Source organism: Syngnathus typhle, linkage group LG4 (genome assembly GCF_033458585.1).
Source record: "Syngnathus typhle isolate RoL2023-S1 ecotype Sweden linkage group LG4, RoL_Styp_1.0, whole genome shotgun sequence".
In the NCBI taxonomy this organism is placed as follows: domain Eukaryota; kingdom Metazoa; phylum Chordata; class Actinopteri; order Syngnathiformes; family Syngnathidae; genus Syngnathus; species Syngnathus typhle.
In genome coordinates this window covers 5,372,389-5,387,358 of record NC_083741.1, presented here as the reverse complement: position 1 = coordinate 5,387,358, position 14,970 = coordinate 5,372,389, and the positions used below count along the sequence as shown (strand labels likewise).

At 41.7% G+C, this 14,970-nt stretch overlaps 1 protein-coding gene across 4 annotated transcripts in view; it reads left to right on the top strand.

Moving 5' to 3' along the window:
• The window catches only part of ccdc102a (coiled-coil domain containing 102A), a 107,180-nt gene that overhangs the window by 84,581 nt on the left and 7,629 nt on the right, over positions 1-14,970 (top strand). For 2 of the 4 annotated variants that reach the window (XM_061275705.1, XM_061275703.1), the window contains one exon: positions 12,793-12,896. In XM_061275705.1, coding sequence (XP_061131689.1) covers positions 12,793-12,896 — 104 coding nt within the window. Of the gene's footprint in view, positions 1-10,869; positions 12,222-12,792; positions 12,897-14,970 lie in introns of those variants that run through there. The other 2 variants (XR_009714099.1, XM_061275704.1) reach the window with 2 other exon arrangements.

The window sequence follows — 14,970 nt, the reverse complement described above, 5'->3', positions numbered from 1 at the left end:
TTGTCAACAATGCCGTGTGCCGCGCCGCAGTTCAAATTATTCCGCAGGCCCATACAGCGATATATAAACTATATTTTAAATAACTATCACATAAACAACAATATTATCAAACCATTTGTGTCACTCCAAATCATTAAATCCATCGATCAAATTGCTCGTCCTTTATGTCATCCTGGTGACAGAGGACAAGTCCAGAGGATATGGCGCTTTAAAGTGTTAATTACTTTCTTTGATTTTTCTCTCTATTTTTCATGTTTTGAATATTTTCAAGATAAAGATATCAAAGCATGTGAAGTGATCAACTATACTAAAAATAATGTGAAGTGGTCAACTATACTTGTAAGCAGGGCTGTGGACTCGGTTCGGACTCGCGGACTCGGACTCGGTCGGACTCGGTCATTTTTGCCGGACTCGGACTCGGACTCAGTGCTGATTTTGACCGAGTCCACCGAGTCCGACAATAAAAAAAAAAAGAGGCAAGACGCAGCCAGAGAGTGTCACGTTACAGTCAGCGCGGTAGGAGTTGTAAGAAGCAGTAAAAACTCCACCAAAGTCGCCGTAATGACCCGTGATATATGTTATATCCTTACTATTTTCCAGGTTCTTAGATAGCAAGAATAGGTCGGACAACGACGTGAATGATAACTGCTTTATTCCTTACTCACAGTGCGTTCACAGGGCGTACCACAACAACACAGAATGCGCCCATCCCACTTCCGGGGTTTTTCTACTACGGAATTTGAGTTAGCCCAAAATACACAACATCTCTTCCCCTCTTACAATGAACGTGCTATATGCACCTATAACTTGACATCTTCAAGATCTATCAGTAACTACCATTAAACAAATATCATATATGGTCCAGACAATTATGACAATAATATTCCTATGAAACCTTAACTTTGGGTGAGTTTGGACTACGTCAAATTATACCGAATTATAGCGAAAAACCGATGTCGTGCGGCGTCGTACGGCGTCAGCACTATGTTGTTTTCAATAAAAACATGAAGAACTCACGTTTGCGTCAGTCAATTTTAATTTTTATAAAGGATTATTCTCATTTGATGTCTTTAAATTCATCCGCGTTCTGCCATTGAAGCGGGGTGCATTCAAAAACCAGTCGTACAGACGGAAACGTTTTGTGATCAAATCTTTCATAACGAGAATGATTTGAGTGAATTGATTTGAATGAATAATTGAGACAAAATTTCATTTCTGAAGGCTCCTTTTGTCCCAAGCAAAGTGACAGATGGTGGGGAGGGGGGATAAAAATTGTAAAATCAATTCACTCAAATCATTCTCGTTATGAAAGATTTGATCACAAAACGTGTGTGGCTTTTTCTTAAATGAACACGTTTGACATTGCTATCGTGTCAGCTTTTAATTATATTGCGCTGTCATGTTAAAGCAAATCAATAAATGCAACAATATTAATTTGCTTTGAAAATACCTGAGTAATAAAATAAAATGGATGGATGGATGAATGATGATCACAATTAAGTAGAAAGTCTCCTTTGTAATATATACTCCTTGTAGCCTGTACCCAAAAAGAGGAGTTTCTTTGCATCGATGTTTATGCAAAGAGCTCACGTAATTATATTGTTGCGTTTTGGTGAAGTGAATGAGTGTTCCGTCTGTACGACTGGTCTTTGAATGCACCCCGCTTCAATGGCAGAACGCGGATGGCATCAAATGAGAATAATCCTTTATAAAAATTAAAATTGACTGACGCAAACGTGAGTTCATGTTTTTATTGAAAACAACATAGTGCTGACGCCGTACGACATGGGTTTTTTGCTTTCCAAATAAGGGGTCGTCACTAATTATTTGTGTTTAGATAAATGTCTGAGCTATAAGGGTGTAATTAATGATTAAAACTTGAAAGTATCTGTTTATTGTATTCGTTTATATGTTTAATAAAGACAAAGCCATCACAAAACTGTTGTAATTATTTAGATTTTGATCTAAATTAGCCTTGAATAAAGACTAAGCAGTCACATGAATTAACAGAAAAAATGGACAGCCGGACTCGGACTCGGACTCATGGCCAAGAGGCCGGACTCGGACTCGGTGCAAAAATCCGACCGAGTCCACAGCCCTGCTTGTAAGTGATGTGTTAATGATCAAGTAGAAATTTGTGAAAAAAAACATATACCGTTTTTTTCCGTGTATAGTGCGCGAAATTTACCTAATTTATTGTCCTAAAATCTGGGGTGCGTATTATACATGGGTATGGGGATGTATTTTTTCACTGATTCTTCAAGATGCTGTATTTGGTCGGAATGTTTGCCGTTTGATGTGATTTCGCCTCATAAGATAAACATCTTTCATTATCTTCACTATCATCTTTTATTAAATCTGACCTACAGGCACTGAAGTGATGGAAATTGTTATTCATAATAACAGTGTCGTATTTAATTAGAATCATTGATACCGTTTTTTTCCGTGTATAGTGCGCAAAATCTAACTAATTTATTGTCCTAAAATCTGGGGTGCGTATTATACATGGGTACAAAGAAAAAAAAATATATATATATATTTTTTTTTTAAAGAAAGTCATGGTACAACAAAACCAACAACAGGACTGACCGACAAAGTCGTGGAACAAAAAGACAGGGTGACATTACCAAAGACAGGAACAGAATGACAGTAACACATGCAATGATCCAACGGTGAGCGAGGGGCAGACAGGACTTAAATACAAAACACGTTACATTGATTGAGGTGACACAGGAAGGCAGGGGCGACGCGAACAGAAACTATGGCAACCTAGACACATAGCAAAACTGGGGACGAGACATGACAAATCTCCCTCGAAATAAAACTTGAAATCAACTTTCTTCTTGTTTGTTGTCAATCGCGCATCGCATTCAGCCATCCTGCCCAACACACTTAGTCAGTAAAATTCATAATTGACGACACATGGTTTGATGCGATGGTGCAATCCTTGATGGTGTGTTATTGTCAAATATTGTTTGTTTTTTAATCTCCATCGCGGACCGGACGTCATACGGAGGCAGTATCACTGCGCATGCGCACTATGAATCCGATGCGCAGAACGGATGCGCAAGACACGTCAGCTATATAAAGAGCAAGAGTTCAGTTTTCTTCCTATTAGTTTCAATTCACAGTTTAATTAGCAGTTTCAATCAGCAAATAGAAAAATGCGTATTACAGGTAATATTTTATTTCAAAACACTTTGCCTTGTTTCTTTCGTCTCTGCTGTTCACTTCAAACACGCTCCATACGAACGCACTCGATTGAAGTGACACAGGAAGAGAGGGGCGACGCGAACAGAAACTATGGCAACCTAGACACATAGCAAAACTGGGGACGAGACGTGACAAATCTCCCCCGAAATAAAACTCACCTTTCTTCTTGTTTGTTGTCAATCGCGCATCGCATTCAGCCATCCTGGCCAACACACTTAGTCAGTAAAATACATAATTGACGACACATCGTTTGATGCGATGGTGCAATCCTTGAGGGTGTGTTATTGTCAAATATTGTTTGTTTTTTAATCTCCATCGCAAACCGGATATCATACGGAGACCCCCATTACAGATGCGCAGAACAGATGCGCAAGACACGTCAGCTATATTAAGAGCGAGAGTTGTTTTCTTCCTATTAGTTTCAATTCACAGTTTAATTAGCAGTTTCAATCAGCAAATAACAAAATGCGTATTACAGGTAAAATTTTATTTCACAACACTGCTGTTCATCCTAAAACACAAAGGCGCTCTTTAAGCAATGCGACAGTGAGCGCCCGGCGCGCTGCGGTTGCGCGACCGCACCAAATTAAGCTCCCTGCGCAGTGCGCACTGAGGTCCACTTAAATTTTAGAAAGTACATCAGGACTTTAAAAATATCTTCTAAATTTCAGCGACGGCTCTGTCACAATAATGCTACCAGCGCGGTGCAGTTGGGCGGTCGGCGGCGTGCTACGGTTGAGAGTTCTCTCTCGCGCTCTCTCTCTTGCTCTCTCTCGCTCTCGCACACACGCGCACACACGCACACGCGCACACACGCAAACCGGATATCATACGGAGGCCGCCATTACAGATGCGCAGAACGGATGCGCAAGACACGTCAGCTATATAAAGAGTGAGAGTTCAGTTCTCTACCTAAATCCGTATTACAGGTAATATTTTATTTCACAACACTTTGCCTTGTTCCTTTCGTCTCTGCTGTTCACTTCAAACACGCTCCATGCGACCGCAATGCTCTCGTATCAGACGCTTGCTCGATCACCTGCTCGTTTGCTGTCCCGTGCGCGCACGGAGCGCGGTGGTGCGTTTACGGGCAGTCGGAGAAATCAACGCCAACAAAAGAAATTACATCCAGCCTAGTTAAGACCATACCAAAGACTATAAAAATGGGACCCATTGCCTCCCTGCGTGTGTGACGATCATTGGGACTTTAAAAAAATAAAATAAAAAATTCATAAAAATTGGGTGCATATTATACATGGGTACAGGCTTTTTTCCAGCATCAACATGCCATTTTTAGGGTGCGTATTATACATGGGGGCGCATTATACACGGAAAAAAACGGTAATTAAAAAATAATAATTATATAGGTTTATTACAACGCGACTTATAGTCCGAAAATTACGGTATTTACAAACATTTCAAGATACGAACTGGAGCCTCACGATGTTTTTGCATCTACTTACGAACCAATTTCTGACTTCCGAACCAACGCACCCGCCAACCGCCCCCCCCCCCCCTCTCCCTGCCTTGTCTCCCTTGCTCTGCTATACCCTGTTCGTCTCGGCGCGTTACCAGTGTAGAAAATAAGTACCGTAATTTCTGGACTAGAAGCCTCACTTGATTATAAGCCTCGCCAGCAAAGATTTGGGGAAAATCTTGTTTTTTTTACCATAGATAAGCCTCACTGTACTAAAAGCCGCATGTGCCCGCAAGTTATTTACAAAGGCAAGGCAAGGCAAGTTTATTTGTATAGCACTTTTCAGCAAGAAGGCAATCCAAAGTGCTTCACACAAGACATGAAAGGCATCAGAGAAAACAAAAACATTAAGAGCATCAAGGCACAGTTAAAAAACATTAAAAACAGTTGATTAAAATTAAAATCAGTAAAAATAAAAATAAAACGGGAACAGAGGTACAGTGCAGTATAAGTTAAGGTAAAATTAGCAATAGGCAGCAGCAAACAAAGAAGTCTTCCAGTTCTGTCTTAAATACATTGAGAGTTGCAGCAGACCTGCCTGTCTCTGGAAGTTTGTTCCAAATATTTGGAGCATAGAAGCTGAACGCTGCTTCTCCCTGTTTAGTTCTGACTCTGAGAACAGAGAGCAGACCTTGTCCAGACGATCTGAGAGATCTGGATGGTTTGTAAGGGATCAGCAGGTCAGAAATATACTTGGTCCCTAGACCATTCAGAACCTTAGAAACCAGTAAAAGTATTTTAAAATTAATTATTTGGCAGACAGGAAGCCAGTGTAAGGACCTCAGAACTGGAGTGACATGAGCTACCGTATTTTTCGGACTAAAAGTCGCTCCGGAATATACGTCGCATTAGCCATAAAATGCACAATAAAGTGAAAAGAAACATATATAAGTCGCTCCGGAGTATAAGTCGCATTTTAGGGGAAATTTATTCGACAAAATCCAACACCAAGAACAGACATGAACGGGCAACAGCAGGCTAAACGATACGGTATGCTAACGTGACATAAACACAAACGAAGAGGTGAGAATGGGCCTGACGTAACATTGACAGTTATCCAAATAACTATAACAAATAACACATTTATCAAAAGATCTGTGTCACTCCAAATCATTAAATCCATCGATCGTCCTTTATGTCAACAATGCCGGGTGCGCGCCGCTGACGGCGGTTGCACTTGAAGTTATTCCATAGGCCCATATAACGATATATAAATTATATATCAAATAACTATTATATAAGCAATAATATTATCAAACCATCTGTGTCACTCCAAATCATTAAATCCATTGATTGTCCTTTATGTCAACAATGCCGGGTGCGCGCCGCTGATGGCGGTTGCACTTCAAATTATTCCACAGGCCCATATAACGATATATACTGTATTTATTCTAATTATCGCCCATATGACATAAATAAAAAACATTGATACCTCTATCGCCCATGCTGCTAAAAATTCCCCCCAAAACTTACATTTTCCTCCACGACCGCATGATGAAGTCATTGCGCAAGTTTAAATATGACTGATTTGACAGCATGTCGAATGTCCCTTTTAAATAGTTTTTCTCCATAAACTATGATACAATGACACTCGTCACTCCGCCACAATAGCCTCACACAATTACGTTATTGGGGCGTGCGCTCAAACAAGACGATCGCGATAACATGATGTGCGCAACATGTGATGTGACCGGACGACGAGCCGCAGAGTTCAAAACGAGCAAAAAGTAGCGGCTTATAGTGCGTAAATTATGATAGTTTAGTCAAGTATGTCTCCAAAGATCGATATGAAACACAAAATCATAAAGGAGCATGGCAAAAGCATCGTGACGGCGTACAGCTGTTGTGCCAAAGTAGGTATCCCCTATTGCAAACTGGTTCCAGAAAGTTGCAGTTGTGGTATCATCTCTTGATCTTCACAATGGTCAGCTAGCAGATGTTTACGCTCCCGGTTGGAGCACAACTCAAGCTTACAGCAAGCACAGGCAGAATTATCAGTTCTAAGTCGGCACGTCAAATTAATCAAAAGACCAAATAAGTTGTCAACCCTATCATTCCCCTTATGTTTATCATATGATTCTTTTTCCCTAAGTACTAGCAAGAAACAGAGTATCAATGTATTCATCACTTGGTAGGTAACAAATTTGATAGTGGAATCATTAAGTTCCTGTAATGCATGTTTGTTTACACAGCATCCTCACAGTCATCACAAACTTATCACATTTGACATGCCTAATGTGTTTATACCGTTGTCAAGGCAGAGCCTACAGACCTTGTTTCAGCAGACTTGGAACATGGTATAACACAGGTTGCAAATTAACAAAACAATACCAGTACAAGAAACACAGGAGTTACAAATTGTAACAAATGTTAACAGCCATTGCCACCAGATGCCAGAGGTTAACGATGAGAAGAAATCCCACTGTTGTGGAACTCTATTTTCTGAGAGGGAGAAGTTGCCAGCGCATCACCTCTCTATGTGCAACTAACTGTGTTAGCGGTGTGTGTTGTTTGGTACTCTTGTATTGCTTGTCCTGTCATTATCTCTCTTCTGCTCCTTCAGAAGGCAACAAAGGGCCGCTCGCTTTGGTGTAGGTCGCGTTATCCTCCATTTGTTGTGGGAGGGTTCCTTGATCCGCAATCACTCAATCACTCAGTGGTCAGGCCCTGCGACTTCACAGCTCCTAAACTGTTAGGGGAGTTATGGGGAGAAACAAATTTTACTCCAGACTAAGATGCACTAGCAAAGAAAAAGGAGACCAACAACACTGTTCCCACTGAAAATGAAGGGGAGTTTCTCTAGTTTGTTGTAAAAAAATAAATGCATTTTGAAAATAATTTGTACAAATACCAGGGTCTGAAACTAGCGACCATTCTCATTTTCAAACAATGCAGGATGCTCAAGGACATTGATACACCACCTGTTTGCGACTAATTGTAACTTTTAAAGTTCTAAGGAAGTGTTTCCCGTTTCCTTGTGAGTTAAAGCTCTGCTCTAATTTTCAGATATCCATCACCGTGTTGTCGTTTACATTTCATTATTACTTTATTTAGAGGTATTCGTTCACTGATTCTTCAAGATGATGTATTTGGTCAGAATGTTTGCCGTTTGATGTGATTTCGCCTCATAAGATAAACATCTTTTATAAATCAGACCTGCAGGCGCTGAAGTGATGGAAACTGTTATTCATAATAACAGTGTCGTATTTAATGAGAATCACTGATAGCAGCTTTTTGGTGAAATGTTTTTTTTCAATGCTGTTAATAAATGCATTTGTTTTCAACAGGGATGAGAATCTTCCGCGGATCCGCGGATTTCTGTGTTTTTTTCCGTCGGGAGTATCATTTTCGTGAATCGTGTATATCTGTTGAGAAAAGTGTTTTTATATGGGGGGGCGGCTGGCAGCAGTATTCCGACAACAGCCTCCTTTTTTTCGGCAGCATTTTGGCGCTACTTTCGTCACATTATTTGCCTACTCATTTGCTTAATTAGCAAAAGTTTTAGCCAGCATGGCAAGGATTTTAGAGAAAAAAAAAGGAAAATAGACAAGTCGAACGGGATCAGGAACTGCTTCAGATGGGCATGGCTCGAGAGCAGCAACATCTTACAACTCGGAACACAAAGACGCTCTTAAAGCAATGCGACAGTGAGCGCCCGGCGCGCTGCGGTTGCGCGATCGGACTAAATTAAGCTCCCTGCGCACTGAGGTCCACTTAAATTTTGGAAAATACATCAGGAGTTTAAAAATATTTTCTAAATTTCAGCGACGGCTCTGTCACAATAATGCAACCAGCGCAGTGCAGTTGCGCGTCTACGACGCGCTACGGTTCCGCGTTCGGCGGAGCGCTGCAGTTGCGCGATCGGACAAAAATGCGCAAATGAAAAAATGCTTAAAGTCTTGGAAGGGATTAAAAATGTTTCCATTATTTGTAATGGGTAAAATAGATTCGGTATTCGACCGATTCCCTTCTCGAACCGCCTTCTGGAACCGATTGTGGTCGAAAACCGAGGCTTGACTGTATTATATTCATCTTTCATTCATCATTTTTTTAACAAAACTGTTGAAATTGAGTGATGAAATTAATGGTTTTGGGATTGCTATACTGGCAAAATCCAGAAGTTTCCAGGGAGCTTTGCCCCCAATGGGGGCCTGTGGGCCCTGTGGCCACCCAATAATGGCCTGTGGCCCACTGCGGCCCTCATCGGAGGGGGGCTGCGGCCCCTGGCCCCCTGCGGCAAGTGGGGGGTGGGGCACAGCCCCCCCCCCCGTGGGACCCCCAGACCCCGGCTACTAAACAGTGTTTTTGTTTCATTTGCCGTTCTCATCCCCGGTTTTAAAAAAAAAAAACTTTATTGAATATCCATGCTTTACTATCGACTAAAGGCCAAAACAATTTATGCAATGACCTTTACATGTCATTTATATTACTTTTATATATTTTTCAGTTCCAGTGAAATGATTCATTTATATTTATTTTAGTTAGCTGGATTTAGGCCCATTATGTGGCTGTCTAAACTATGATAACCAACTTTACTGGAAAAAAAACCATACATTAATGCTGGAGATGACTAAATCTTATTTTCACCTCATTAAATCAGCTACCCGGATATTGTTGCCCTTGCTGACACACATCTGCTAATGCCCTCTGTCTCTGTGTCGGTGCTGCTGGGGGTCTGGTTTGGGGGATCCTCTTCCCTCCGTTTAGCTAGCCTTTGGGTGTATTTTTATGTGCTTTTACAAATTTGTGGTGTTGCCACAGTACTTGATTTCTTTTCTAGAAACATCACATTGTTGCTGTGGTTTTGTATACATATGTAAAAAAGCTCCAAACGGCGCTCCTCTTCCTCTCTGCCATCATGCAACCACCACGACTCAGAGTCTGCAGCGCTGCTGAACTAGAGCGCGCGCTGCGTGGAGAGGGCGCGCGCTGCGTTGAGAGGGTGCACGCGCACGGAGGGGGGCAGGGAAGTGACATTGACCTGCGTGAAGCTGGCCCCCCACCCCACGCAAAATTTAAGGACAATAGTCTGTTTCGTTAGTGCTTCGTTAGTGCTGGTTTGTGCCGTACATTTTTGTTTGTTTGTGCTGCAACGTTTTTTTAGAAGCATGATGGTTAATGCTATCAAACAGTGGCTGAAGGAATGCAGGTGCACCTGTTCCTAAAGAAGCCATGAAGGACTTGTCTTTGGCAATTCTTGGATGTCTAGTCAAGGTTTTTACCCCTCATCCTGATCTGAAGAGCTACATCAATGAGTGTGTTAAAATTTTACTTGGAAATCAACCTGGACATCTATCCCCATTTTTTGTCAGGGTAGATGTAGCACACTGCATTAAGATGATCTGCCGATGGGACTACCTGAAAAACAAAAGACCTCATTGGCGCTCATCATTAATTGTTGGATTAATTAAATGATTTCCAATGGACGATAGGTTTACCAGGTTTTTAGGTTGCAGCGAGCCTTTTTCACGTCTGATGTACCGTTTTTTTCCGTGTATAATGCGCGAAATTTAACTAATTTATTGTCCTAAAATCTGGGGTGCGCATTATACATGGGTACAATTTTTTTTAAAAAAAAATTTAAATTTTTTTTTTTTTTTTTTTAAGAAAATCATGGTACAACAAAACCAACAACAGGACTGACCGACAAAGACGTGGAACAAAAAGACAGGGTGACATTACCAAAGACAGGAACAGAAACCAAACAGACATCATGATCGTGGTGGTGCCTTTACGGGCAGTCGGAGAAATCAACGCCAACAAAAGAAATTACATCCAGCCTAGTTAAGACCATACCAAAGACTATAAAAATGGGACCCATTGCCTCCCATTGGGACTTTAAAAAAATAAAATAAAAAATTCATAAAAATTGGGTGCATATTATACATGGGTACAGGCTTTTTTCCAGCATCAACATGCCATTTTTAGGGTGCGTATTATACATGGGGGCGCATTATACACGGAAAAAAACGGTAATTAAAAAATAATAATTATATAGGTTTATTATAGAAGAAGGAAATTAACCAATGGGTATGAGAGCAACACATTTAGAGAAATATGTTCGTACTAAAAGGCATTTGCCGCAATGAAAACGGTAAGAAAGTTTTCTGTATGCTAGAAAGACAAGTTACGATAGTGTAACATGGAGCACATCCGATCCGTTCTCCCCCCCACCATAGACCCCTTCCAGTTTGCGTACCGTGCCAAACGGTCCTCTGAGGATGCCATCTGCTCTGCCCTCCACTCGGCCCTCACCCACCTGGAGAGAAGGGACTCGTATGTGAGATTGCTGTTTGTGGACTTCAGTTCTGCCTTCAACACCATTGTGCCACAACGTCTCATCAGCAAACTCGACAAGCTGGGCCTCAATACCTACCGCTGCAACTGGCTACTGGACTTCCTTTGTCAGAGGGCACAGGTGGTACGTGTTGGCGACAAAATCTCCGCCAGCATCACGCTGAGCACAGGGGCCCCCCAAGGCTGCGTGCTCAGTCCGCTGCTCTTCACCCTGCTGACGCATGACTGCACTGCAACCTACAGCGACAACCGCATTGTGAAGTTTGCTGACGACACGACTCTGGTGGGTCTCATCACCAAGGGAGACGAGACTCATTACAGGTTGGAGGTTGACCTTCTGACCACGTGGTGCAGGGACAACAACCTCCTGCTGAACTTCGACAAGACCAAGGAGATTGTTGTTGACTTCCGGAAGGGTCACACCCAACACCTGCCGCTGACCATTGACGGTGCTGTGGTGGAGAGAGTGAGCAGCGCCAGGTTCCTGGGGGTGCACATCAGTGAGGATCTCTCCTGGTCCACCAACACCACATCACTGGCAAAGACGGCCCAGCGCCGCCTGTACTTCCTGCGGAAACTCAGGCGAGCGAGCGCTCCTCCGGCCGTCATGACTACATTTTACCGCGGCACCATTGAGAGCATCCTCTCCAGCTGTATTGCTGTTTGGGGTGGTAGCTGCACTGACTACAACATGAAGGCCCTGCAGCGCATAGTGAACACGGCTGGTAAGATTATTGGTGCTTCACTCCCCTCCTTGAGAGACATTTACACCTCCCATCTCACCCGTAAGGCGACCACGATTGTGAGTGATGTGAGTCACCCCGCTCACTCTTTGTTTGATCTTCTGCCCTCTAGGAAGAGGTACAGGAGCCTGCGCTCCCGCACCACCAGACTCACCAACAGCTTCATACTCCAGGCTGTTAGGATCCTGAACTCTCTCCCCCTTTCTGCGTAGCGTCCTGTACTTTGCGCTATGCTTACTGTCTGCTGTATGCACACTGGCTCAATTTTTTTCCTCTTATTTATTGTGTTATTTGTTTATTATTTATTCATCACTCATATTATTCATTTATTATTTATTGTTTGTGCCTTCTCGTTTTTATTTTGTGTCGTCTACTTGTATGTCTATCGTGTACTATGTCTCGTCACCGTGGGATAGAGGAAACGGAATTTCGGTTTCTTTGTGTGTCTTGACATATGAAGGGATTGACAATAAAGCAGACTTTGACTTTGACTTTGATATTTACCTAAAGTTCGTCCTGCATCAGTGGGATTCCAGGAGCTTGAAAGACGCGACGAAATACTGTGACATCATCGCCTGAAATTAAATGTGTAATATCTTAACTGTAGCCGCACATGCAAATGTTTTTGCAGCACAAACGAAGCACAAACAAAAAGTACCATTTTGTATCCATTTGGCAATAAATGGGTGGCTTGGTGACATCATCGCTAGAAATTACATGTGCAATAGCTACAAAACTATTAACACAGAGGCTAGTGCTGTTCTACCTGGTCGTGGGCTTGAAGCCTGCTCAGATGAGTCAAAACGGTGTCTAAGACGAGAATAGCTATGAACGAGCCTATGCCCTGAGAATAAAATTGCCGTTAGTTTATTTAATAAGTATTTAATATGAAATATCTATTTTTTTAACAAGAAATATATATTTTTTCTGAGCTTTAGTAATCAAGTTAATAGGTTTGAGCATTATGTTTGAGCAGATACCTACAGAGTTGTTGACTGATAACCATATTTGTTTTGCTGTTACTTTTCTTTATACTCACCTGAATATGTGCATCTTTGTTAGCTGGATGAGTCCAATAACCAGACAAGAAAACTCCAGAGGTCTTTGGATGAACAAGTAGAGCAGACCGAGAACCTGCAGGTACAATTAGAACATTTACAATCCAGGTAAGAAACATGGAAGCACGCACACCCAAACACGCACACACTCACCCATCCACACACCCACACATAACCCACACAAGACATTTTATACATGGTGGGAAAATAACTGCTGTATTTTTCAGACTATAAGTCGCATTTTTTTTTCCATAATTTGGGTGGGGGGACGACTTATACTCAGGAGCAACTTATATGTGACTTTTTTTCACAAATTTATACTTGATCATTAACACTTTACTTACTAGTATAGTTGATCACTTCAGATGTTATTTTCACTTTAAACCGCATGAGTGCGCACTATTACTGTAGAATAATTGGAGCCTCATTGACAATGAGTTCCATTCACTGACTTCCGAAGTCGGGAGATTTAATGATTTGGAGTGACACAGATGGTTCGATAAACTTGTTATTTATTTTATAGTTATTTGATATATAGTTCATTTAGAGTAGCAACGTGTATGTTGTTAGACCAGTAGTTTCGTAGGTCCGGAATCGGCAGCTGTTTTTTTCTTCTTTTTTTTTGACACAGAGGATGAATATTCCGGTGGATTTATTGATTTGGAGTGACACGGATGGTTTGTTAAAATTGTTTATATTACATTTATTTGCTGTATCTAGTCTGTCAATCGTGCACTTATCTGATGTAAGTGACCGGCTCTGCGCTTAAAGGGTAAAATTCTGTACTTTAGCCCCTCTGCAGTAACGCAGTCTGTAGGGGAGACGAGAATTGATTTAAGCCGGTACGGAAAGAAGATTCGTTCCGAGTCTAACCGCTGTTCAGGTAACCAATCTATTGTTAGATTAATTTTGTCATTTCCGGACGCGAGTCCCGCTGAAATCAAAGAAACCCGAGGGTTGAGTAACTACTTTGTCGAGACCCAGGATCTCCTCGATCGCGGCCGTTTCAGCGGCTGTCCTTTCCTATTAAGATTGTTGCTTTTGTTATCCGGTCGGAATAGTTTAGCAGTCTTTGTTAAGACCGCGGGAACTCATTTTCACTAGCGTACACTCACACTAGCTGAGTTTAAGAACGGTTTTGAACCAGATTCTGACACTCCCTGATGTCAAAGATTAAAGCTGTCTTCATTTAAAAAAGAACTGAACGGTTTAAAGTATGACTATGATAGAGAAACAAAAGAGATTGAAAGCATAAAAGATAAAAATAATCATTAATCGAAATTAAATGATTATAAAGTAGAGATTTAATGAATAAGCAAGAAAGAGAATTACAAGTTTAAATTGTTCGAACAACTAACAATAATTTCCACTCACCATTCTCAATAGAGCAAAAATTATTCAGTCAAAACTCAAAAATATAGTAAAAAAGGGTAAGAGGCTAGAGGTCTAAAATGTTGTTTGGTGGAAAAGTCGAGTGATCAGTTCTCCTTGTTCCAAAATCCGAATTCTGTTTAAAAGAACAGGCTGGCCTAAAGAATGAAGATGACGACGCCCTAAAAATGGCTCCTCTCTCCTGCACCGAGGTCTGCATCTCCTAGCCTGTCTTTGATCTTAAAATTTGACCAAGTCCAATTTGAAGATAGTATAAATTCATTTTAACAGACCTCGGGTTAATCTCAGAAAGAATGAAATCTATCTTTGTCTAATCGTCGTTCTCGACCCACGGCAGTAGCCGCAGGGGCATAGCCCTGACGGGCAGAGCCCTCCGGGCGAGAGAGAGCGATGCTCTTTGTCCGAACGAACCTTTTATACCAGTCAAGTTCGTGGGTACTATGCCTGCTTGGTCACGTACCAGTTTTTTTCTATTATGTCATACATTGGCCTCAGATGACCCAAATGTTTCCAGAATAGACTGCACCTGCATCTCAGCCGGTCTCAACCGGATTCAACCAGATGAGGTGACCATGTTCTCACGGAAGTAACAATTTTCTCAGGGATGCTTCATCCTGTTTCCCACTCACAAATCTTGTCAACTGTCCGTCAACGTGACATTTGCAAACGTTTTCCCTCTGACTTGTGTTCCGTCAAACAGCATTTTGTTTAGGCTTGGTGGATGCACTTGAGGTCACGGTCATATGTAGAACCTCAGTCTTCCACCACTTAGTATCACCATTAACCCTTT